The sequence below is a fragment of the Schistocerca nitens genome, chromosome 4, assembly GCF_023898315.1.
Source record: "Schistocerca nitens isolate TAMUIC-IGC-003100 chromosome 4, iqSchNite1.1, whole genome shotgun sequence".
Classification (NCBI taxonomy): domain Eukaryota; kingdom Metazoa; phylum Arthropoda; class Insecta; order Orthoptera; family Acrididae; genus Schistocerca; species Schistocerca nitens.
This window is the reverse complement of record NC_064617.1, coordinates 987,693,309-987,718,699: the sequence shown is the minus strand read 5'-3', so window position 1 is coordinate 987,718,699 and position 25,391 is coordinate 987,693,309. Positions and strand designations below refer to the sequence as shown.

The window sequence follows — 25,391 nt, the reverse complement described above, 5'->3', positions numbered from 1 at the left end:
ATCGAATTTTATCATCAGTTGGGAGCACAACCTACGCTACAACACCCTTACAAGCTTTTCAGTCTGTTTCTGACTAACGTGTATATTCATTACTTAGCTACAGTATCGGTCGCTCTCTTTGTATGACGCGTTATACAAAGTGTTTACAAATATCTGTAATAAACGCAAGGGATATATTTCTAGGATACGGACAAGACAAAATGATGGAATGCATTCAGTTAGCTGGCAACAAGGTGCAGGCATTGCACAGTTATGTACAATCTATTCCTACCGCTACTTACTGCGGTGATAAATTCGTTGTAATGGCAGCTGTACCACCTCACGTCTCCCGCCCGCCATAGGTACGAGGGAGAAGGCATTGGTGGCCATTCGCCTTTAACAGCGCGCGGTGTAAAAGACGCGTCACTTCTGCAAGGCCAGGGAGCAGTGAAAGGTGCCCCAAGGCAAGCACGACGTGTGTCTGCGAAATCCTGCGCGTTAGTGAAATCAAGAAATGAACGGCGGAGGATATGTTTCATTGTGCTACGTATTTCTACCCGTTCCGTTCATGGGTGGAAAAATTGAAGTGTGTCAGCTTTGCTATCCGTTGCTAGCGTGCGTTTGACTAGAGGGAGCGTAAGAATATTGGTAAATTCCGCTTTGAAGACCCACGCTTCGTCTTTTCTAACTTGGTTTTCGAGAGATCAGTTCTTGCTGTCTTTCAATTTAGATGTTGTCAAATTGTTCTTCTAGGAGGCATAAAACAAATTTCTGCTGCCTTTCTTTAAACACGATGATTGTCACTTATCTAACTTGTTATGGATATCATATTTTAGCAGTATTTAAATACATGCTGTAGCGACTGTATATGACTTTCGTAGACTGACGGACCTTTTCCAGTTTCCTATCGAAGAAATTACCTGTTTGATTTAGTTAAAACTGAGCCGATGAGATTATTCCAAATTGCATCCTCGCGCATTGTTCCTGCAGTTTTCAAAGCAAATAAACTTTTCACGTTCAGTCTTCGCTCAACTGTGGCATTACAGTGCCGGTTTCAAAATGTCACGAACAGGTATGAAATGACTCTTTTTCCCTCGGTACTGATTTCGAGACGACGTTTGTAATTGTTCAGCTCATTTTCAGAATGAAATTACTTACTTAATGTGCTGATGTGGTTATTCAGTTGCTTGAGGAACACACACAAATGAGCCAACTGCGGAATCGAGGTCATAAACAAAAATTGAACGAGAGATTGTGTTGCTGCATTGATAGACAGTGAGAAAAGGAGCGGACTTTGCATTAATGTCAAACTTTTGTACCAATGATACGTCGATGAATTCTATCTATATCTTAAAAAGTACTAGTCCTAAGAATAGAATTTCTACTAACCGTCCTTCATTGTCAAGGAATGAGTGGAAAATTGTCTTAAACTGAACCTAACTTGATAAATAAATACATTATGAATAATTTATCACGCTTAAAGGTAGACCTACCCAAATAATTTTTTTAAAAATGTAATAGATCTCTTCATAATGCTAAATGAAAATCTAAATTGGGCAGACAACTGTAACAAAGTGCAGGAAAGCTCTGGCTAAATGTAGATCTAAATTTGAGAGAGAAATTTCTTCACATACCAAACAGGAGTTGGTAGAGCCCCAATTCAGACTATTGCGATGTTGTAAGACAGTGTACGAATAGTGAACACACCCATAATATTACAGCTATACATAAATGCCTGTCTATAAATGCAGATATGAGAGACTGTAGAGGTTACCTGACAACATTAGCATTTGTTATCCTCAGACAGCTTACACGAGACCAGAAAACATTTCAACATGTTTACTCTTCGGTGGTTTCGTAGTGCTCAAGACCTCTCTTCAAACTTCAAGTATTGATCGTGATCCCGTAAATAATAAAACAGCTCAAGCGTCAACGTCTTGGCTGTACTTTAGCGTAATTAAATTATTCTTGTTTCTATTGCCGTTTTTGTCACGTGTCTAAAACAAAGCTGAGAGATCCAAAACCAAGTGGAGTTCAAGAGGTGGTTGCATCTTTCCCTTTATTGGCGTAGATTATATTTTAGTATATTCCTGCAGTTTACTACGTGACAAACGAGCGACAATATGTTCCAGTCCTATCATCATTCTCAGCTTTTCTGATTGCTGTCGCGTCCTTTTTATTCTTCTCTTCTGTTTTCATTATTTTCTTACTCCTTCTGCTGAAATTCCCCTATTAATCACCATTTTCTCATTCCACTTGATTCTTGATCTAGGTTCTTTTGTACTGTATCAATGCTCATGTTGGTAAATCACTGCACACTGGTGACAGAATTGTTATATTTACGACAGATCACAAACGCAAACGTAAATAAGACTGTCATTGTAATAGTTTACTGTAACAAAAATTTCACGATCTCTAATGCTGTGCTGGTGCCAGCTAAGGGTCATTTCAACCTTATATGCCATTGAGGCTTGTCACTGACCTAGAGCTTTTTCCACGAGCTTGCTTTCTTTCCTCAATCCAAATGCTGCGTATTTTCTATGATTTTGGTTGTCGCCCATAAAGTCTTCGCTTTACACACCACGTTTCATGTTATCAGGTGAAATCCAAACGTCTCCCATTTCTGAGAAACTTGGCTTCCTTGGCCTCTCGGTAAAAAAAAGACAGATCCGGATAAACGTCTGATTTCATTGTTGTGTCCTATGTAAGAAATCTTTCTTTCACAAAAAAGGAGTGTTTATTCAAATGATTGATGCGACGAGTCTGTTTGATTAAGAGCTCAGTCATGCGTTTTTTTTTACCTATATTCCCTTTAAGTGATTTTCTGGAAGCATTTGTTGACCATGTTTCCCTTGCTCGACTTGATTCTTCTTGTGTGAAGACCTTCAGCAACCCTGCAGCAACGTAAACGTTGTTAAACAAAATACCCTAAAAGACGAATTTGGGACAGCTCCACCGAACAAAGAAAGTAAATTCCACTTTAAAAAGCTGTTTATAATGGGAAACATTTTTGTTGGCATCACAGGCGTCGAAAGAAACACATGAGCTGTATTTGTTTTTACCCACGATCTACATAATGCGGAACAGAAATTTAAAGTATCTACTGAAATACCAGAGGATATCCGCTTGACTCCTCTTGAGATAAAGTCCCGTGTATCACTTTCTACGTAATCGGATTTCCGAACAAAAAAAAAGAATGTCGGAAACAATTTTTGCTGGTGCATCTACATGTTAAGGCCTGAATCTGTTTTGCCAACATGATTTTCGGTTTGCTTTGCAATCTTTGTTTCGCGTAAACGGCTTCTGGAAATAAACTACTGCAGTATTCGATTTAGCTAGCATTTTGGCTGTTCCCTTCACACTACAAAATGGCTAAGGTCTTAGCAGCCCAGTATTTCTCCTCCTTCACAGCAAAAAATTACTTCGTTCATATTAGCGGACATTTTAAAAAGCAAGTAGAAACCCGACAACCCAAGCAAGTCTCCAGAATGTGTTCAAATGATTCAAATGGCTCTAAGCACTATGGGACTCAACATCTGACGTCATCAGTCCCCTAGACTTAGAACTACTTAAACTTAACCAACCTAAGGACATCACACACATCGATGCCCGAGGCAGGATTCGAACCTACGACCGTAGCAGCAGCGCGGTTTCGCACTGAAGCGCCTAGAGCCGCTCGGCCACAGCGGCCGGCCAAGAATGTGTCGGCGTATTCATAGGAGATACCGTAGGTCTCTAGAAGAGCGTAGCGTTCCAAAGGATTGGAAAAGGGCACAGGTCATCCCCGTTTTCAAGAAGGGACGTCGAACAGATGTGCAGAACTATAGACCTATATCTCTAACATCGATCAGTTGTAGAATTTTGGAACACGTATTATGTTCGAGTATAATGACTTTTCTGGAGACTAGAAATCTACTCTGTAGGAATCAGCATGGGTTTCGAAAAAGACGGTCGTGTGAAACCCAGCTCGCGCTATTCGTCCACGAGACTCAGAGGACCATAGACACGGGTTGCCAGATAGATGCCGGGTTTCTTGAATTCCGCAAGGCGTTCGGTACAGTTCCCCACAGTCGTTTAATGAAAACAGTAAGAGCATATGGACTATCAGACCAGTTGTGTGATTGGATTGAAGAGTTCCTAGATAACAGAACACAGCATGTCATTCTCAATGGAGAGAAGTCTTCCGAAGCAGGTGTGCCGCAGGGAAGTATCGTAGGACCGTTGCTATTCACAATATATATTATAAATGACCTTGTGGATCACATTGGAAGTTCACTGAGGCTTTTTGCGGATGATGCTGTGGTGTATCGAAAGGTTGTAACAATGGAAAATTGTACTCTAATGCAGGAGGATCTGCAGCGAATTGACGCATGGTGCAGGGAATGGCAATTGAATCTCAATGTAGACAAGTGTAATGTGCTGCGAATACAAAGATACCTTATCATTTAGCTACAATATAGCAGGTCAGCAACTGGAAGCAGTTGATTCCATAAATTATCTGGGAGTACGCATTAGGAGTGATTCAAAATGGAATGATCATATAAAGTTGATCATTGGTAAAGCAGATGCCAGACTGATATTCATTGGAAGAATCCTAAGGAAATGCAATCCGAAAACAAAGGAAGTAGGTTACAGTACACTTGTTCGCCCACTGCTGGAATACTGCTCAGCAGTGTGGGAAGCGTACCAGATAGGGTTGATAGAAGACATAGAGAAGATCCAACGGAGAGCAGCGCGCTTCGTTACAGGATCATTTAGTAATCGCGAAAGCGTTACGGAGATGATAGATCAACTCCAGTGGAAGACTCTGCAGGAGAGACGCTCAGTAGCTCGGTACGGGCTTTTCTTGAAGTTTCGAGAACATATCTTCACCGAGGAGTCAAGCAGTATGTTGCTCCCTCCTAGGTATATCTTGCGAAGAGACCATGAGGATAAAATCAGAGAGATTAGAGCCCACACAGAAGCATACCGACAATCCTTCTTTCCACGAACAATACGAGACTGGAATAGAAGGGAGAACCGATAGAGGTACTCAAGGTACCCTCCGCCACACACCGTCAGGTGGCTTGCGGAGTATGGATGTAGATGTAGATGTAGATAGTGGAAGATGAAACCCGTCCGGATCGGATATTGGAGTGTTTTCATGACTTTTGAGAAGCGGTACGTTATTGGGAAATATGTTCACAAAAACTGCATTGGGAAGCCCCATGTTAACGTAATGACTGCATCGTAAACCGCTTTACCCTCTCTTTTTCTAGTGATCTCGGTGCTCTAGCTTCTCAGCTTGCGCCGCTGCCGAAGTGGTTGAGCGGGTATTGCGCATGCGCAGACGACTAAGAACAATAATCTCTGAGAGCGCCAGAGGCGGCTTCGCTTTCTCTGCAAGAATGTGCTTTGCTGCGTGGCTCTCACTTTCATCGGTCGTTAAAATTCGATCCTCCAGCAGGCTGCTTGGAACATACTCGATTCGCTTAGAAGTTATTATTACTATACAAATTTGGCCATTAAAAGACCGTGAAAACAGTTATTTCTTGCGCTTCTGGGAAGTCTTCTTTCTCTCAGTCCACACTTCTTTCATTCTTGCGCTGAAGGCGGCTTTTCTCTCTTCAGACCATTTAGTTCCACAAGTCTTCTTAATTTTCACACCGAAACCCGTGAATGAATTCAGTTTTTTTCTGAAAAGGTTTCTGTTAAATATTGTTTCCTGATCTATGTCCATTTCTTTTAGATCTCTTTCTGTGTTGATAAACCATAAATTTTTATTTTTTAGATTTGCGATGTACGAAAATATTTGTTTTGTAAGCCTATTCGGGTTCATCCTCATGATGTGAGCATAAAAGGAGCATCTTCTTTTTTCTAATTTCGTCTGTAATTTTGCTGTACTTCGTATACACTTCTTTGTTGCTTTTTAGTCTATATACAGGCTTGCCTTGATCATCTGTTATTTTCCTGTGTCCAAGAATTGTCCTCAATTCTTCTTTCACGATTTTCTATCTGTTCTGCGTATGTAAAATTTGCCAGTGTTTCTGATGCATATAGTATCTGCGGTCTAATGACAGTCTGGTAGTGTCTGAGTTTAATGTTTTTGGATATACATTTTTTTGAATACATTTGTCTGCAGTAGTGGGTTGCTGTCTCTAGTTTTTGTATTCTAGCCCTGCAGGCTGGATGACCTTTTGCCACAGGCTGAATTAGTTCACCAAGATATTTAAAATGTTTAGATACCTGTATTTTCCCGTATTTCGTAGTTATTTTCCTTGGTGGATTTTTGATATTTGTAATGATTTCTGTCTTTTCAAATGAAATTTGCAAGCCTGCTTTTTCAGGAGTTTCTTTAAGTAATTCTATTTGTTTTATTGTGTCTTTTTGTGTGTAAACTAAACAGGCGAGATCGTCAGCGAAGGCAAAACTGTTGGTTTCAATGGCTTTGTAGCACTTCCCTCCAATTTGGACTTCCTCAACTCCATGTTTTTGCGTTAGTTTTCTCCATTCTGCTATGACTTTATCCAGAACACAGTTGAAGAGTACCGGGGACAGCGCATCTCCTTGTCTGACGCCGGTTTTGACCTCGAAATGCCGTGAAATTTCTCCTTGGAATTTTACTTTTGATGTTGTATTTGTTAATGTTTCTTTGATTATGGTGATTGTTGTTTCATCTATTTCATATTCTCGAAGTGTTTTGATGAGTGTGTCCCTATCGATTGAGTCATAAGCTTTTTTGAAATCAATGAATGTTATGAAATATTTCTTGCTCCTTGTAGATAAATAGTTCATTGTTGTTTTGAGGTTAAAAATTTGTTCGGCGCAGAATCTTCCTGGTCTGAAGCCAGCTTGATTTTCTCCAAGTTTTCCCTCTATAATTGGTGATACTCGATTGAGCAGGGCATTTGATAGAATTTTGTATGGGACTGGGAGAAGCGATATTCCACGATATTTGTTAACATCCCTTATGTCACCTTTTTTAAACAAAGGGTGAATTAGGGCAGTTTTCCAGTGACTTGGGATTTTCTTGGTTAGAAGTTATTCTCATAGCGCATCCGCCAGAGGGGAGTTATTAACTTATCTGGTCAGTCTTAATCGTAATTAGCTTCACCCTTTGCTGCAAGAACTATGAAAACCACACAAATTTCAATTTTTCATTGACAAGCAGTAAATAACAAAAGTGATTTTTTCTAGGAATTTTATTTTTGTAACATTTTACGAAGGTGAAGGTGCTACTTCATGAAGCTACTGGCCCTCCAGTGTTTCCCGACCAACAGTTATCAGTACAGCACTTTTCCTACATAAGAAATCCAAAGGTGTTCGAACGCACTAAGATTACAAATCATTGGGCATAGGAAGGCAGTTACAGTTATTAACTGAAGAGCAGCAAAAATATTTTTATTGCAGCAGAGAAATACTCCACAAAGCAAACATTTTAAGTTTGGCCCATATTGAACCTTTCAATTACTACCTACATCAAACCTTCAGCCCCGGATCTACGATATTCCTAAACCGGGGCAAAAACTTGATAGTGGCACCTCCCCACCCCTCAAGCATTTGAGATAGAACGTCTAAAATTAAAATTATTTTTTTGTTTGAAAAAGTGTTCATTATGTAGCGACAATCTTTTTGAAAAAACATACCTATAAAACGAACATGTTGAGTAAATGGAAGATACGTGGTCTGGTCTTGCGTGAGCCGAAGTGCAGTCCCACGCCTCTTCACACAGCATTGTTCTATCGCATGTCGCCGTATTTCGCTCTGTGGAATTCGATCGTGTATATTTTGTAACGGAAACCATCAAACGTATATTCAAGACACTGGAAATTAAAATTCTGTGATGCCTCTCCTGCTTCCAGTGTGCCGGTTTGACATCCTAACCCCCTTAAAAAACTCTCAATTAATGGGTGGGATTATTTGCGACCAGGAGAATAATAAATCTTCAGAAAATTTGCACTCTTTATTGCCTATTAGCTAATAACTTTCTCTTTTGCGTGACATCAAATTAAACAGAGGAAACACAAAACCAGTAGAGACAAGCAAGACAGTACACATTCTCTGTCCTTAGGAAACAGTGGTTTTTCCTTTTTTCACCCCTCTCTCTTGCTGCAGTTTTTACACGGCTTGCTTTCCTTTCTGTGAAAGAATCTATTACCTCATCAAAGTTCGTCAAACGTTTTGCTACATGAAAAATGTCATCGTCTAATACTGAAAAAGCTGTTAAGACTAATTGTACCCAAGACTGGTGAGGTTTCTGGATTTGATTATGTCAATTTTGTCACTGTTCACGAAATATGCATTTCTACAATTGCACCAGTTCTAACACGCCAAATAAGCGAAACTGGTCTGGTAGAAAATGGTCGTTTTTATCTACTTCATTTACATAGAAAACCGGTACAATATAGTGCACGAAATAACAATATCAGATGCCTATAGGCCTACTAAAAGCAAAAAGTTTCTTGTTAGGAAATAGTTTCACATTTCATTCTTACGCTCCAGTTTCTCAAGCATGAAATGGATAAATAGTACGGTATTTTTATATAAATTAGAAGTCATATTCTTCTATATAACTCCGTCTCCTCTCCGTTTCCTCTCCTTCCATGTTCTAACAATCAACCTTGTCACGAAGTCTTGTCAAAACATTCTCCGGTTAACTTAATTAACCCTGCCAGAATCACCATTTTAGTAATCCCAAGTTTATACTCTAGTGTGGCGTTACTGTGTGTTCATACAACGCGTTTCCCGCGCTATTCCGAAAATAGAACTTAAGCAGCTGCTAACCAGGTAACTATCGGGAAAAAATTTTGCCAAAATTTCATTTTCGTCGATACACAGAGAAGCTAATACGTAGTCTTTCTTACCTGTTAGTTATTTCCACTGTGGTAATCTGAATCTATGGATTTCGCTCGTAATTATAACAACGCTTATCATTGGCACACCCAGGAAAAAGCGATTGGCATTAATTCATTCGTTAAGGTTTATTCAGCTTGTCTCGTATAGCCCCATCCCCGTTTGTCTGCGGGAAAGTTTTTTTATTTCTAGATGCGACGGGGATTAGCCTGGCAGACACATCACATAGCCGTACACTATGTACGCATTCAAAAATGAACTTATGATTCGTTCAGAAATCAACTTCGAATGTGTTCAAAAATATTCAAAAACCAACAGGGATGCGTTTCAAATTCATATGAACAATCGATAGACCGACGTGCGCTGGATGCTAGGCCCTTTGCGAAACGAGATTCTTTTTCTTAGAGAATACGAATTTGGGCAGATTCCCCAGTTTGCCCCCACGCCCGATCCGGGCCTGCAAGCCTTCCTTTTTTTCGCATATATTGATTTTGGAAGCAATTGTGTGTGTGGGATGGTGTGTGTGTCTCTTTTTACTAATGAAGGCCGTGGCTGAAAGCGTTATGTAAGTATGTTTTAATTGTGTGTCTGCAACTTAATGTGTCTTCTTCACAGTAAGTAGCTATCTGTCTTGTACTACATTCTAGACTGCTACTTTGGCCACCAGTAGGAAGCTGCAGTTGATGATGCCACATTTTTGTATTCCCTCTAGTACATTGTTGATTTGTTTGTATTTGGGACAAAATTTGGAAACGCATAGGTGCTTTGGTGGACATCTACATCTGTACTCTGTAAAACAGTGTCAAGCGCATGGCATATGAATTTTCCATTGTGCTACTTATTAGGGGTTCTTTCCATTCCTTTTGTATATGGAGTGTGAGAAAAAAGACAGCTTGAATGCGTTGGTGCATACTAAAATTAAACTAATATAATATGTACTAGACCATAGTTGATTCCTAGATTAATCATTTGATACTAGTTCTTGAAACTTCTTCAGAAGGCTTTCTTGAGATACTGTATCGTCATCTACTATTTTGTTTTTCAGCATTTCAGTGATGCTCTATAGTAGTTCAAACCAACAATCATATTCATGCTGCAATAGTTGTGACAATTTCTTCTGTGGGATTGATTACCCTATCTTCATGGGTACAATATGAATTGAACAATAACCAGTGTATGAACCATCCTGCAACTAGAAGTCTAAACATGACATGCATCATCAGATCATTATGTAATTTCTCCACGTTTGTTTGCTCCATTGGCTCCTAAATAAATGTACCCCTCCCCTTTCCTCACATCTCTTCTCAAAGCATTTCTACACCAGTACTATTCAACACACACTGAATCCTTACACTATAAATTACTTTTGTCACGCCTATGTAGCAAGCATGTAAATATGGAATAAACTGTTGTAACTGATTCAGAATAAACTACTGATTGCTTCTCACCAGATATCAAAATCCCTAAAGATCTCAGTGTAAGTCACACCATTTTGAAATCCCATTACAGATGAAAACTGAAATGAACTAGTCAGGCCTACTGGTTTCTGTGGGCAATGCTCTTCTTTGTGTTATTCTTAAAGCACGTATTCACACGTTGCCTAACTTATCTCTGCTAGCACTTCCTTGTGTCTGTCTCAGAAGCTCTCCTGCATACCTTGTTGGACCAGAACTCCTGTAGGAGAGTGTAGTGTAGAAATAGTTCTAAACTTCCAGAATATTTTCAGATTGAATCTTGCGCATTGCAGCAAAGTTTACTGGTATGCTATTAAAAGGTAGGATGGCACAGTGATGGATAGAAGCTGCAAGACAAGTTAGTGGTGATTGAAAGGCTGTCGGGGTATAGACTGCAAATAAGTAGGACTCAGTTTGGAGTCCTAGATTGGAAACAGTTTTGCTGTCACATGTATAACAAATTTGGTGTGATTACATGCTGCATGTGTTTATAAAATGACATATCTGATCTGAGAGAAGCCCCAACTTAAACAAATACAGAAAAGTTAATGCACTACAGTAAGACATTTCCTACCATATAATGTACTCAGAGTAGTTGCAACTAATGTTTGTTTTTTCCTTCGCAGATCTAAATTACGATGGGCTTCGGCAGGGAGATGGATGGCTGTGGCCAATGTATGAAGTACAGCATGTTTGTGGCTAACTTCATAATATTTGTAAGTAAATGTGAAGTTTCATTCTTAATTTCAATTCTGATTTGATGGCATAATTTGATGTTCCCAAAATGTTTAGTAGTTCTCAGGAACAGCTGATAAAATTTGAGAACATTCAAGCATGTTGAACTCTGGAAATATTTGCTTAAAAGCTTCGTGCTAGATGTGGAAGTTACAGAAGCAAAAGGAAAAAGTGATAAGCATCTACCCAATGACAGATTGGATGATTATCTCTTTGGACTATCTTTTAGTTAAAGTACAGTAACTACAAAACAGTTAAGTGTAGACCCTAAGTGTTCCTCATTTTGCAGCCAACTCCTACCAACCAAGCTATAGTGGCATGACTTGAAAGTTGACTCTAGGCTTAAATTTACCTGTAGTTCAATTATGTTCCCAAAGTGTGTCCACCCAGATTAGTAATAAACTAAGATTTGTAACTATGTTTTATAGCCCAGAGAAATATACCAATGTCTGTACTGACAATTTTTCATTGGTGCGAAATATTCTTGTATTTTAATGAGAAGTTTATGTAGGTGAAACTGCTTACTCATATAGTATTTTAAGGTTCAGTTGTGGGAGAACTAAGTCAGTTATACATCGCAGAGCTGATAAAAATAATCACTAGATTACATTTCAAAGCTGGCAAACATTTTAAAACAGTGGCAGATGGATGTTTCAGTTGCATGCAACATTATTATTAGATGCCAACCTCCTTTTGACTGAAATCTGAAAAATTTTTGTATTGCATTAGAAGCTATTAGTATTGTAATTAAATGAATATAGAATACCTGCAGCAAACGTAATGGGTAAAAAAGTAGTAGCACGAATTCTATAAGTAAATAATAAATAAAATAGAGTGCAGTTGTTGGAAATCTATAAGATAGTTGGTACATCATCTACTGGTATGTAAATAAACTAGTTAGACTACCAGATGAATTTATTTGAATTATTTTCCCACCAATGAAATATTCTCTAGAGCTTTGGAAGGAGGTTGCATGACGGATATCTAAACTTTCAAAAACTTTATCATTTTCTAATTTCATTAGGTAATACATAACACATTGATTATTTGAAGTTCAATTTTCAAGAAATGAATGAAAGTAAGTACTAAAAATTCAGGGCATTTTTACACCACTGGAAAGCCTTGGGAGGAGTGGGAACAATTTAATCCCTCAATATCAAACACTAGAAAATCCAGGATGGAATGTAAAAATATTATGAAAAGAAAAGTTGCCAATCACCATATAGTGGAGATGCTGAGTTGCAGATAGGACAACAAAAACACTGCTTTCGGCCAACAAGGCCTTTGTCGAACACACACACACACACACACACACACACACACACACACACACACGACAGACCAACTGTGACCTTCTATTTTTCAGAGGATGTGTGCTTGCATAGGCAGAGTTGGAACGGAAAGTATGATCATTCATATACTTCTGAAACAAACCATTGTTATCTGGAGGGGTGAAAAGTAAGAAGCTGATTTAGAGGGGGGGATGATTAGGGAGTTGCGATGGAAAGGAGTAAGTGAAGTGCAGGAAATATTTAGACCAGGGAAATAGGGCAGACAATAAATATGTAGATAGTTATTACCAGGACAATTCGGAAACTTTCCTTCTTTTAGTGGAAAGAAGGGTGATGGGTCATAAGAGAACTAAATAAAATAAATTTTGAAACAGCCATTTAAGTTCTTGGCAACTTTTGGTTCTTAGTAATAGAAGTAGTGAAAAACTTGTTCATAGCCACTTAAGATTGTGTAGAACTGCAGTAAATTGACATACAACATGGCAGCTTTTGCAATTGGCTCTGTCTCAAAGTAGAATGTAAATCGATGAATCGTGTGACAAAGACCTGGAGGTAGCAATGACACAAAGGTTAACAAAGATATTGTATAGGTTGGGAGATATCCCTTGCCATGTGCTCCTATGCTACTAATAGTAACTTTCACCAACCAGTTGCAGTGAAATGTTCCCTTTGAGTGGAAGGACTGCAAAGAGAGCAGGATCCGGTGAAGTAAAATACTGTAAACTGATCTGACTAAAATCCTTAAAAGGTTTTGATGTTAAATAACATAAGAAATCGTGTTCAGTCACTCAGTGACCATAATGGCACCAAACTGAAAGATAAGAGAAGGCCAAAATACTGAATTTGGGCTTTCAAAATTTTCAGTATGGAAGATGCTAATACGGTCCGTCCTGCGTTTCAGTAGTTGTACAAATGTTGAAATGACAAATATTGAGAACTTAACACAGAATAGAAAAGCAACAAAAACTGCCTAGTAGTGCATGATGAACTGCAGCAACAAAGGATAGCTAGTGACTCAAAAAAACTCCAGGTCATTCCAGTTTTCATGAAGTCTTAGGACAAATGCATGTGATTATAGGCCTGTATCATTGACATAAAACTGTTGTAGAAGTTATGGAACCTGTTTTATGCTCTAGTATTAAGCTTTTAGAGAACAAAAATCTCCTCTATAAAAATAAACATGGATTCTGCCAAGTGAAAATTTGCGAAACTCAGCTTGCTCTGCTCATCCACGAGATTCATTGTGATGGAGACAATGATGCTCCGTTTGGTGCCGTGTTCCTTGACTTCAGGAAGGCCTTTGAGATGGTCCTGCACTGCCATTTAGCATAAAGAGCTTCAAGTATTGGACCAGATTTGCAAGTGGTTTCAAAACTTCCTTGCAAATAGAACTCAACACATTGCTGTTAATGGAACAAAATCAACTGATGTAATTTCAGAATACCCAAAGAAAGTGTGATAGGACCTTTAGTGTTTACAATGTATGTAAATGATCTAGTAGAAAGTGTTGGAACCTCTTTGACTGTTTGCAGATGATTTGGTTGTCTATAAGAAAGCAGCAATGCCAGAAAATAGTAACAATTTGTAGAGTGCTCTCCAGAGAATTGATGAATGGTGCAGGCTCCGGCAGTTGACCCTGGACGTAAATAAATGTAACATATCGTGCATACATAGGAAAAGAAATCCACAACTGTACAACTACACTATTGATGATAGTGCTGGAAACACTATCAGTCATAAAATATCTGTGAGTAACTATGCAGTGTGACCTAAGAGGAAACTTACAGTAGGGAAAAGCATATGCCAGACTGAGATTCATAGGCAGAATCTTAAGGTAATGTAACTCATTCATGAAAGAAGTGGCTTACAAGGCACTTGTTCAACCAGTTTTTGATTACTGTTTATCATGCTGGGACTCTTACCAGGTAGGACTGACAAGAGGTACAGATCATCAAACAGGGAGGGGCAGACTCCATCATATGGTTGTTGGGTTGGCACAAGTGTGTTACAGATGGGCTCAATAGAATCCAGTGGCAGAGGCTACAAAAGAGGCATGTGCATAACTGAGAGGTTTACTATTGAAATTTCAAGAAAGTATAACCGGGAAGAGTCGGATAACATATTGCTTCCTCCCACATATTTCACAAAATGACTAAGATGAGAGAATTTGAGAGATGGAGGCTACTACGGAGGCTTGCTGACAATAATTCTTCCCTCAAGCCATTTGCGAATGGAATAAGCAAGGGGGATCAGTTAGTGATACCAGATACACCCTCCACCATACACTGTCAGGTGGCCTGGTACATGATGTTAAATAGTACAACTCCATAGTGGAACAGCTCACCACATTCTCTGGCAGAGGTTCATCATGCACTGGAACGAGGAATATTTTGACAAAAATTTTTCCAAACTATCCCAGTAATATTACACTTTTCATCTAACTGGATTGGTATGTTATTTTTGATATGTGGATATTTTAAATTTTGTTCCTAACATTTGCTAGTATTATTTTATACCCCAGAACTCTAGAAAGGGATGCGTATTATATATAGAAATTGTTATTTTTAGAATTCTAGTTGTTACGAACTAAACCCCAAATATGCTCCTATTGTTAATCGTAAATATCAGGGAATACATAGTCATGTGTAAGTGTAAGAATCTGTGGGCCCTGAAAAGGCTTTCACAAAATATTTGGTTGTCAAACTTGCACAATATTCTTATTGATGCTTCAGTAAATTTAACACTTTCTTGACCTTAGCTGCACTGACTCAGAAGATTATGCCATAGGGCAGAACAGAATATAACGATTAGAAATACCATCTACTGGTTCACACATTGGACAGAGCTGAGTGTTTTGCTTAATTTATCCACATGCTTGGTGGTTCCTCATTTTAGTATCTATCTGAATATTTAGGAACTTCGCATTCATTGTCTAACCACTGGTCTCTCTCTCTGGTACCATTAAGGCATTTTGATTCCTTTAGAATTACATGACAGGAGACGTATCCACTATTCTCTGATGGAAACAGGAGTTTTTGAGTAGTTTTCTAGTTTCACAGGTAAAAACATTTGTTGGCTAGGATCAGAAATGGACAAAGGACCAAACCTTATGGGACACCTTATTTAATGTTTGCCCACTAAAAATTCTCTCATTCAGGGTGTGGGTGTGTGCTCATGCCAGTTACCAATGCCAGGAGAGATTGTACAAATTATATATGAAACAAATGGCTTGAAATTGTAATACTAATGGTCTATCGTGGAAACTTAATTCACTTACAAAAATGGATGGAGGTAATGGGAATATCACTCAAAGCTGCAATGACATAATACTGAAGTAATACTTCAAAGTGCTGAACTCTGTAATAATCAATATGTCATGATTAATGAAAATTTGTGCCTGGCTGGGACTTACCAGCATTACTTCACTGGTCTCATTTCTTGTCATTAATTTCATCCCCACTACTTTTCATCAATTTTGTTAGTAAATTCAGTTTGACTGAGGTATGTCCCTTGAGGCAGAATATGCAGTGATTGCCTATCGTGTGTTTTCATGCTACTCCTATTCAGCTGTGTTCATTCAGAAGTAATGGGATGAAACAGTGACAAGGTGATTCTAGAGTACCTGGAAGGAGCCTAATGGTAGAAGTTTATTGCTTGCAAAAAAATTGGAAATTTGGGACTGAGTCAGTTTCACGCAAATTTTCATTAGTTATGATATACTCATTGCAGAGTGTGTATGAAGTTAGTCACTGTCACATTGAACAGACCAGTCCGGTGTCTGGAACCCTTCACACACTGTGAAGACTTTATCAGTAGATAAGAGTGAATAACAGATGAAATAAAAATGCAGTCTAACAAAATGAAACTATACTATCATGGCGGTTAAATTTGTCATGCCAGCTGTCAATTATCCAACATTTTAAACTGTGATGATGACTGAAATGGTGCAGTGATAATGAAAATGAGGTGATCACTAACATATTTGGAGGCTCAATATCTTTATTTGCATTATTGGCCTGGAAATGGTTAACTGGAACCTCCTTTTGAATTGTGTGAATGTGACAGAATGAAGTCACCTGTGAATCAGTCCTTAAACTTTTAAATGTTGGTGACTGGCCACAGTTGCTAACTACAAAGTTTTCTGTGGAAGGCAGTTAAACTGCACAGTGAAAAATTATATATATATATATATATATATATAACTACAAAATACAACAGGTTGCAATTTTTTCTGATCAGTAGAAATTACAGATTTTACATTTACTGCCCATATGTTAATAATGAAATATGTGAAAGTGATAAATTTCAAGGCTACTTTATTGTCTCTAGTACTTAAAGCTGAAAATATTCTGATCACTGGAGATGCTAAACATGCCAGTAACAGGCCTTTCCTCAATAGAATTCTTACACAATCGGTAACATTTTTGGTTGATACCTAGATTTAAACATTTGACACTTATTTTTAAAAAAATGTGTAGCAAACAACAGGAGCTCCAACATGGGAAAAGTAAAACAGCAGCAGATTTAATATTCTAACTTTAACTTGCAGATAACATTAGTAGTTTAAGGAGTTACTTACAACAGGCACCTATCTAACAGTGCTTAGAGACATGGACACAGTGTTTCTCCAGTTTCACACACTCTCTAGGTTCTGACACAAAGGTACTGTGGTGCCAACAAACTTGAGAAATTTTCCTCAAACACGGTTTCTCTCCATTTACACAACAGTTTCATGAGAATGTCCATTGTCTTCCAAAGATTCATTTTGAAAATAAATTCTGCTTAGTTTCATATTCTGCTGCTAAATGAGACAGTAAACAGGCAGTGAAATACTGAATTGTATTAGGCCTAATTGCAACATGTAGTATACTAGCTCTTAAAATGCAATGGAAGAAAGTTACATTCCTTGCTAAAGTGTAACAGGTTAATTGCAAAAGTTAGCATAATGAAAATATTTGAGAAAATTGTAGGGTTTATTTGGCCAGTTTATATGTTTTATTCTTGTCTCTTCCCAGATTGGTGGTCTGGTTGTTTTGGGAATTGGAATATGGACACTAGTTGACAAATCCTATGTTAATGAGCTTCTTGGAACTGATTTGTTCATGGGAGCTGTCTATATACTAATAGTAACTGGTGCTATTGTGTCCTTAATAGCATTTCTTGGCTGTCTTGGAGCAGTAAAGGAAGTCCGTTGCATGTTGCTCATGGTATGTCATTTTATTAAAATTATTATTTTTGCATAAATTTGTGTGTTACCAATTTATTTTTCTTTCTATGACTGGGAACTAAAGGCTATCATTTTTAGCTAATTCTGTTAATCTTTTCAGTACTTCATTATAGTGTTCCTGATATTCATTACAATGCTTATTGGAGGAATTCTAGGATATGTTTTCCGTGAAAAAGTTAAAACTACAATGTACAAAGAAATGGAAAGTTCAATTAGGAGGTACCATGAGAATCCAGAAGTGCAAAGGGCATGGGACAACACTCAAATTAATGTAAGTATTGTAACATTTGTAGATGTCTGTTGGTTTCTTTAGTATGTATCTATGTGGTTCTTAATTTGTTCACTTTACTGTAAAACAGTAGTAGCAATTTGTAGCAGGGGAGAAATCACTGATACACGGTGTGGTTTCCATTAATGCAATGACAGAACTGCCCTCTTAATAACAAAAGAATGTCAAGTATTTTGCATGCCACTGGTGCATTCAATCAAGAATTTAAAGGATTCTCCCCCCCCCCCCCCCCACACACACACACACTCTTTTTCTTGTATTTTGATATTGATGACGTTTACTCAGTTATCTGTAGTAGCATGTGTGAAGTTTAAAAACTTTAATTCTGACGGTTGCTCCTAAAAATTGAATTTCCTTTGATCTTGGATCAACAGTTGCTATGAATTTTTGAATGACTCACACTGCCCAAAACTTGGCATAGTGACAGTAAAATTATTGTTGTTGTTACTGTCAGTGTGCCATTTTCAAGTATTCAACATGAAATAATTGCAGACCACATGGAATCCTTCCGGGAGTTGTAATATTTCCTTTTGTTTGTCTAGAACAGTAGTTAAACAATATGCAGTCACTACACAGGGACAGATTAATCCTTAAGATCACCAAACATAATTTTTTGCACATGTAGGCACCAATTCCACCTTATTTGTATGTCACTTTCTGCCATCTTCTAGAATAATCATCTAAGACAATTACGTTCAAGTCAAAGGAATACTTACTGTAGTCTGCAAAAATCTGACAGGGTCCCAAGCAGAGACCAGTTACAATGTTGGTCTCTTCCAATGGTCAGCTCACCTTGCCCCCCCCCCCCCCCCCCCCAGTCAGATTGCATTAACTAGGTTGTGGGTGACACACACGATGTGGTCACAAATGCAGCTGGTACTGCTATTCCCGTTCCTACAGGCCCTTTCTGCCACTGACTGGTACCATAGTGGACCAAAGAATTAGCAACAGCTATTTGAGGTCAGTCAACAGGCATGTCTCAAATGACATCCATCACAGTCCACCCTCCTAATTTTTAAGCGGCTTCATGCTCTGGCTCACTACCTAATTAAACACAGTAAGAAGGAATGTCAGGAATGCTAAATCTTCTCGTTGGGAACACCACCTCCCTTCATCCAGGTGTGGGTCAAGCTCTGGAGTCCACTGAACTGCCAAATATGGAAAAACTGTTTGGTCTCTCTTCTTTCGTGGTAGTGTTTGTACTCGTGCATTGGTTCATGCTGAACTGTTTGCAAGAGCTTCAGTATCCTGCCACCCTCCTCCCTCCCTGGTGCTCAACATTCATTTGCTGAACACAGGCTTGCTAACCCCAGGTTCCTGAACTGGGGGCTAGGGACTGCTATGCACTGCCAGCCAACTGGTACCATAAGCTTCAGGCATGCTTCAGTGACCACCGTGTGGTGCGGTGGTGGAATGTTGTGTGTCGGGGCCTCGGCTTCACTGCTTGGGCCGTGAGGAAGGTACACACCTCTATAAGAAGCCCCTTGACCTCAGTGTACTATGTGCTGATAAGGTGAATGGCTGTTGAAGTAAGTCTCTAGTGGGCAACCTCTGTGGCACCTGTTGCCCCCCTCCCCCGGTTGTATAAGACTTGCTCAGGCATGCAGGACTCTGCACGGGTTGACGTTTGTTTCCCTAGCATCTCGTGATAAATTCGAACCAGAAATTATTCAGAAGCTGCTGGTGATAGGCTTACAACCTAAGCCACATACTGCTGCCCACCATCAGAAGCCTTCTAAGCCGTCCCCTCAACCCAAGCAATAAACTCCTCCCATAAATAAGGAAAAAGTCCCTCAAAAAGTCAGAGTGGCATCTAAACTTTCGGATCAGTGAGTGCTGTCCCTGTCAGATGGAGACTTTACTTCTGAGGATTTAGTTTCCCACTTGGAGGAACGAGAACCAGGCATTAGCCAACATTCCCCCGACCTCCAGGATAAATCACTTCCTTTGAGGGAGAAAGACGAGACCGACCATTGCTAATCGATGGGTCCCACAGGGATGTCTGTGTTGCAGAGGACTTTGAATGGATGCTGATAACATTTGGAAGAATTACAGCTCCTGGTCCAGGAGAAACCATGCTGCATCTGCTTACAAGAAACTTATTTTGAAGTCACAGACACACCTGCATAAAGGGGTTAGCACCCCCCACAGGGAAGAACAATATTACTAGAGACAGGCTTAAGGTGGAGTGGCTTGATAACAGATGCCAACTAAATACAATCCACCATCGTGGCATCCGTTTGGCCACTAGTGCCTTCTACACTAGCCCATTTGAGAGTCTGTATGTAGAAACTGCTGAACTATTGCTGCAATACCAACACGGTGTACTCCTCAGCAGATACACGTTTGTCTGCTATGTCTGGTCACCCTCATGTGTGTCTTTCTTCAGTGACTCCTTCGACTGCCAGTATGGGGCGTACCGTTCTTCTATGTTACCTCCTGGAGTTGGCTTTCGGCTATTGCTCTGGTAGCTTAACTTCACACTCCCTGCCACTTTCCCAGTGGGTGCAAACCTTTCACCACTTTGGCTTTATGCTGTGACCCATGTTCATCTCGGACTTCATTCGCTTCCTAAGGACACTACTCAATACTTGCACTATCACCATAAGTTTCTCGAACTTCACCCAGAAATTCACAATAGTACCTTTCTGTACACTGATGGCTCTCGGACTGACTGTGGTGTGGAGAGCGCCTTTGTCATTGACACTCACGATTTTTGGTGTAGGCTTCTGGAACACTGCTAAGTATTTCACTCACTCACTCACTCACTCACTCACTCACTGATGATGAAGCCAACATGATGTTCATGTGGCTCTCTGATCATGTTGGAGTGTTGGGGAATGCTGCCGCCAATGCTGCGGCTGATTACCCAGGTCTTTTAGCTATTCTGTCCCTTCAGATGACCTGTGTGTTGCTGCACGTAAGAACATTTGTGTCCCTTTGGCACGAACACTGGTATTTTCTATATGAGAACAAACTCTGGGAAATTAAACTGTCCAACAGCTTGGCCAACTTCCTCTCACCCCTCGTCATGAGGTAATTTTAGCTAGGCACTGTACTGGGCACTATTGTTTCTGTGGCAGTCGTTTAAGTGGAGACTCCGCACCACTCTGTGCTTACTGCAACCAACCCTTGACAGTGTACCATTTTCTGACCCAGTGCCAATTTTATAACTGTTTATATTTTAATGTATGTTTGCCATCCAAATTACCAGATATTTTAGTAGATTCAGCATCAGCTATAGTTAGTGTTTTACTTTTTATTCATTATAGTAATATGGTGAAGGAAATTTCATTTTTAACCATATAAGCAAACCCCCTCCTTCCACCTTCCCCCACCACACCCACTACCCCCCCCCCCCCACCACCACCACCACACCACACCCGCTACCCCCCCCCCCCCCGCCACTCCCCCCCTCAGAGTGGAAGTGCTCGTTTTTTGCTATCCTTCTACTCCAAGTGATTAAGCATTGAGTATTGTAGATTTCAAATTAATTTGGTAATTGACCATTTTTAGTTATGAAATTGGTGCTTATGACCCCAGTTTTGCATCATAAAGCAACAACAAAACAAAACTGGCCTTTGGGTGGGATTACGTGTTGTGATGCACATTGAGGCACCCTGCTGGGACCTCCACCTAACCTGCTTAGAGTGTGCTTGGTGTTTTCTTGCACCCACACCTTCATACCCTCCTTCCACTTTTTTAGCACCCAGACCATAAAGTAGGACAGATCTATTTCAGTTCCAGAACTTTGTTACATCCGTGACATATCAGCATTTGTTCCATTCAGTTCTTAAGGTGTATCAGGGTGCTACTGTCATTTACACTGACAGCTCTAAAACTAGTCAGGAACAATACCGGTTGCTCGGAATACCTAGTACCAGGTGTTTCAGAGTGAATTTTGAGGTTTTTCAAACTGAATATTGGGGATGAAAATCTTTTTAGCATTTATCACATTTATGACAGCACTTGTCCATCGCCACTAATGTACTGACATTATTATTTATCTGTCAGTCCAACTGCTGTCCACTGTGTTTTTAGCCTTCTCGCTTTAATTATTACGAATCTCCTGGCTAGAAGCTGTTCTTTGCTATGTAACTGTCTTAGCCCTTAACAAAGGTGGTGGGGGTGGGGCCCGGGGGCCAGGCGAGGTGTGTCGGATGAGGATCTGGTCTCTCTTGCCACATTTGAGCCCTGGGAGACCCCTAATCTGCTATGACCTATGTGCTGGCTCAACCTCACATACTTCTAGTTCTGTTTAAATTACTTCTCAGCTTGGACAAAAATATTGCTGCTAGAGCCTCAATTTTGCCACCTGTACATACTACTACAATCTGATTAAATTTCTGGCAGACATCACTAACACCAGGTGACTGTATTGACCGAGAGACCCTTAATCGACAAATCCTTCATATAGCAACAACATTTTAATCTACTCAGAGTGAGATATGGCAGATCTTTAAATCCCATAAATACAGGCATGTATTATTTCACTGGTTACAAATGATTATAGTATTTTTGCAACTGAGTTGAAACAGTGTAATGCAATGCAGTGCAGTCAAGTGACAGAATCAAACTTCTGAGCATAAAATATATTAACACACACAATCTCTTTTGCAGCTGAAATGTTGCGGAATCCAAGACCACAGCAGCTGGGGAGATGAACTGCCAAACAGTTGCTGCAAAGTAAAGACAAGTGTAAGTATCAGTATTTCAGCAAAAATCTCCCTATTGCAGTAGTCTGAAATAAGGAATAAAGTTACATAAGAAATTTATAGGGAGATACTTTAGTCATTACAATTGCCACAACTGTGAAAGCAGAGATGTAAGAGGGTGTGAAAGAATGTATTCTGCAAAGATATACTGCATTAAACATAAGCTTTGTACTGCATGTAGTTTATAATCATCTGTTGAGTTTGCAAGAATAACCCAGTAAATCAATGTGCTGGCGAAAAAGTTGTCAGTGTTCTGTATTAATCTGTTGGTCAGTTCATTAGGAGGGAGTGTATTATGGCCTGTTAAGGAGGAATCGTAAATGTTCTGCAGGAAGTCAAAAACATTGTTCCAAAGTTCTTGCAGTTAAATTCCAATGTTTGTTTCATTGAAATGCAAACTGGCATATTATCATTCTAAACAGGCATTAAAAAGTAATGCTGTGAGTTATGGAAACACAAAAATTGTAAGTAAAGATAATGTGTAAAATAATTGTTAGGTTTCTGTCCACAATAAACCTACCAACGTATTGTTTGGCAAACCAATTAATTATTTAAGTATTAAGATAGTGTCCTGAAAAAGTATGTGTAAAGACAGTAGTTGGAATGAATCACTGTTACTGCTAAAAGCATTACGAAGCTTATGGTGTCTCAACCCCTCCTCCCCCCCCTCCCCCCATCAACCATATGTTTGATAGCAAGCCATATATGGATAAAGTTACAATGGCATATCCCATTTTCTCTCATGAATTTCTCCAGCAAGTGGAACGTAACTTAGAATTTTATGTCCAAAGAAACACTGAAGAGTATTGTGGGTTCCTTTAAAGCAGTTGGTGGATGCCTTTGCAGTTATACTTCCCTTAGTAAAATGAAAACAATAAGGTAAGACTACACAGTAGCAAATATCATCTGAGAGTATCCAACATAATTAAAGCAAAACAGTGATTACATGGAATTTCAGTTCTCCATTATTGCCAGAAAAAATAAATTTAAGATTTCTTTAATTTAAAGTATGTTCATATTTTAACCCAAATGCTGCTATGAGTGACTACATTTAGGCCAAATTATCGTGGCATGTCATGGGCAAGCTACTTACATGAAAACATGATAACCTTGTGCAAAAAGCTCAAATGGAATGTAGCTCTTAGACTTGTTGATTCCTGTTCAAATAATCTTCTGACAGTGAGTAGAAACTGTTCTATGCTAAGTAGAAACTATTCTATATTGAGAACAAAAATGGACAGGAAATTAGATTTAGCAAATGAGTACCATTACTCATTTACCTAACTCTGGCCGCCTCAAATATCCTGGAACAATAAATAGATATTCAAAAATGGTTTTCACCAGCACGAACGTACGGCAGTGGCTTAGGAAACCAAATACTGTGCAAAATTTTAAAATGTAAACAAATACTATTTTCAACACAAACTTGTGTATTTTTAAATGGGCACCCACTATTTCGTATGCAATCAATAGCATGAAAAATCACAAAAATAATGGTGTTGGTTGCATCGCAATACATCAATTAAATAATTGTGAAGCAAAGTTGACACTTGAAATAAATGAAGCGCACAGCTAGTGCAAGTCCTGAGACTCGAGCATGGCACCTCTCACTGCCTGTGTCAGGGGCTCACACAGTGGGAAGGTATGCACAATCCACAAAAATAAACAAGTAACACGTCCAACGCAAAGTTACTTTTTTCGAATTGTAAATGTATATATGTTCTAACTAAATGAGAACTAGAGCTACAATTAGAGATACACACTTGAATTCACTTAGCTAAACACATTTACTAGTGACCTGTCATCCACAGAAACTGTATTGTTGGGACCGTGCTGGCCATCGCACAGTACCTCCCCGCCCCATCCACCTATTTGGAAACGTTGCATATAGAACGTCTTTGGCAACTTTTGCACTGTGTGCAGGACATCCATCATGTTGGAACCACATTGATAGATGAGTTTCCAATCCTAGATCCTTGATGAGGAGTGTTAGTGTGTGTTGAAGAAATGATGCATATCACTGTCCATTCGATGTTCCACGGTAAAAATAGGGACCTGCAATATAGTTAGCAATGATACCGCACCAAACATTAACACTCCACTGTCATTGATGAGCGACTTGGCGAACCCAGTGGGGATTTTGCAAGGACCAGTAGTGCATGTTCTGCAGATTCGTATTACCATGATTTGTAAATGAAGCCTCATCTGTAAACAGCGTATTGCTTAGGGATACTGGATTACCTTGCAGCTGTGGAAGTGCAAAACGACAGAACGCAATGCGGGATTCGAAGTGATTCCTGTACAGTTCTCGGTGTAGTGAGATATGGAACGGATGAAACAGATGCCGATGCAAGATTCTGCACACACTACTGTGGCTTATTCCTACACCTCGTGCAATTCCTTGTACGCCCACCTGTGGATTGTGCACTACAGCAGCCAGAATAGTAATTTCGTTTCCATTGCCAGTCGCTGGCATTGTACATAGACATTTTGTCGGACCCCAGCTTCCTATTTCCACGAGTGTCTCGGTGTCTCGCAGATGTTGCCAACGGCTCGACGTGACGGACGCCGCCGATCTGGGTAGCGTTCGGCATACAGTGTCACAGCTGCAGTGGCATTTCTGTGACATTCGCCATAAATTAAAATAATGTCTAGTTTTTCTTCATTACTGAAGACCAACATGTCGACTAGATGATTGCAAATGTAACAAGCCACTAGAAAACAGGTTTTAATGTGGCAGCGTATGTGAATTACGTTACAGTATGAGAGCAGTTCAGCAGACCAGATTAGGAGACACTTCTTCACTGAAGGTAGAGCGTGCCGTGGTGATTCTGGTATGTTTACGGCAGTATGCAGGTGCCAGTGCAG

The 25,391-nt window shown here is 39.5% G+C and overlaps 2 protein-coding genes across 4 annotated transcripts in view; both read left to right on the top strand.

Moving 5' to 3' along the window:
• LOC126253702 (CD151 antigen-like) overlaps positions 1-25,391 on the top strand; it is a 247,146-nt gene that overhangs the window by 134,046 nt on the left and 87,709 nt on the right. For both annotated transcript variants that reach the window (XR_007546017.1, XM_049955229.1), the window contains exons 3-6: positions 10,892-10,981; positions 17,308-17,499; positions 17,620-17,790; positions 22,429-22,506. Coding sequence is in view for 1 of the 2 variants with exons in the window: in XM_049955229.1 (XP_049811186.1) it covers positions 10,904-10,981; positions 17,308-17,499; positions 17,620-17,790; positions 22,429-22,506 (519 nt within the window). In the remaining variant the exon portion in view is untranslated. The remainder of the gene's footprint in view (positions 1-10,891; positions 10,982-17,307; positions 17,500-17,619; positions 17,791-22,428; positions 22,507-25,391) is intronic.
• Positions 1-25,391, top strand: part of LOC126253704 (CD151 antigen-like) — a 115,223-nt gene that overhangs the window by 2,123 nt on the left and 87,709 nt on the right. Inside the window, exon 1 of one of the 2 annotated variants that reach the window (XM_049955230.1) lies at positions 9,944-10,497. The exons of the other annotated variant lie outside the window; for it this stretch is intronic. The gene's annotated coding sequence lies outside the window, so the exon portion shown is untranslated. Of the gene's footprint in view, positions 1-9,943; positions 10,498-25,391 lie in introns of those variants that run through there. 2 annotated transcript variants of the gene reach the window in all.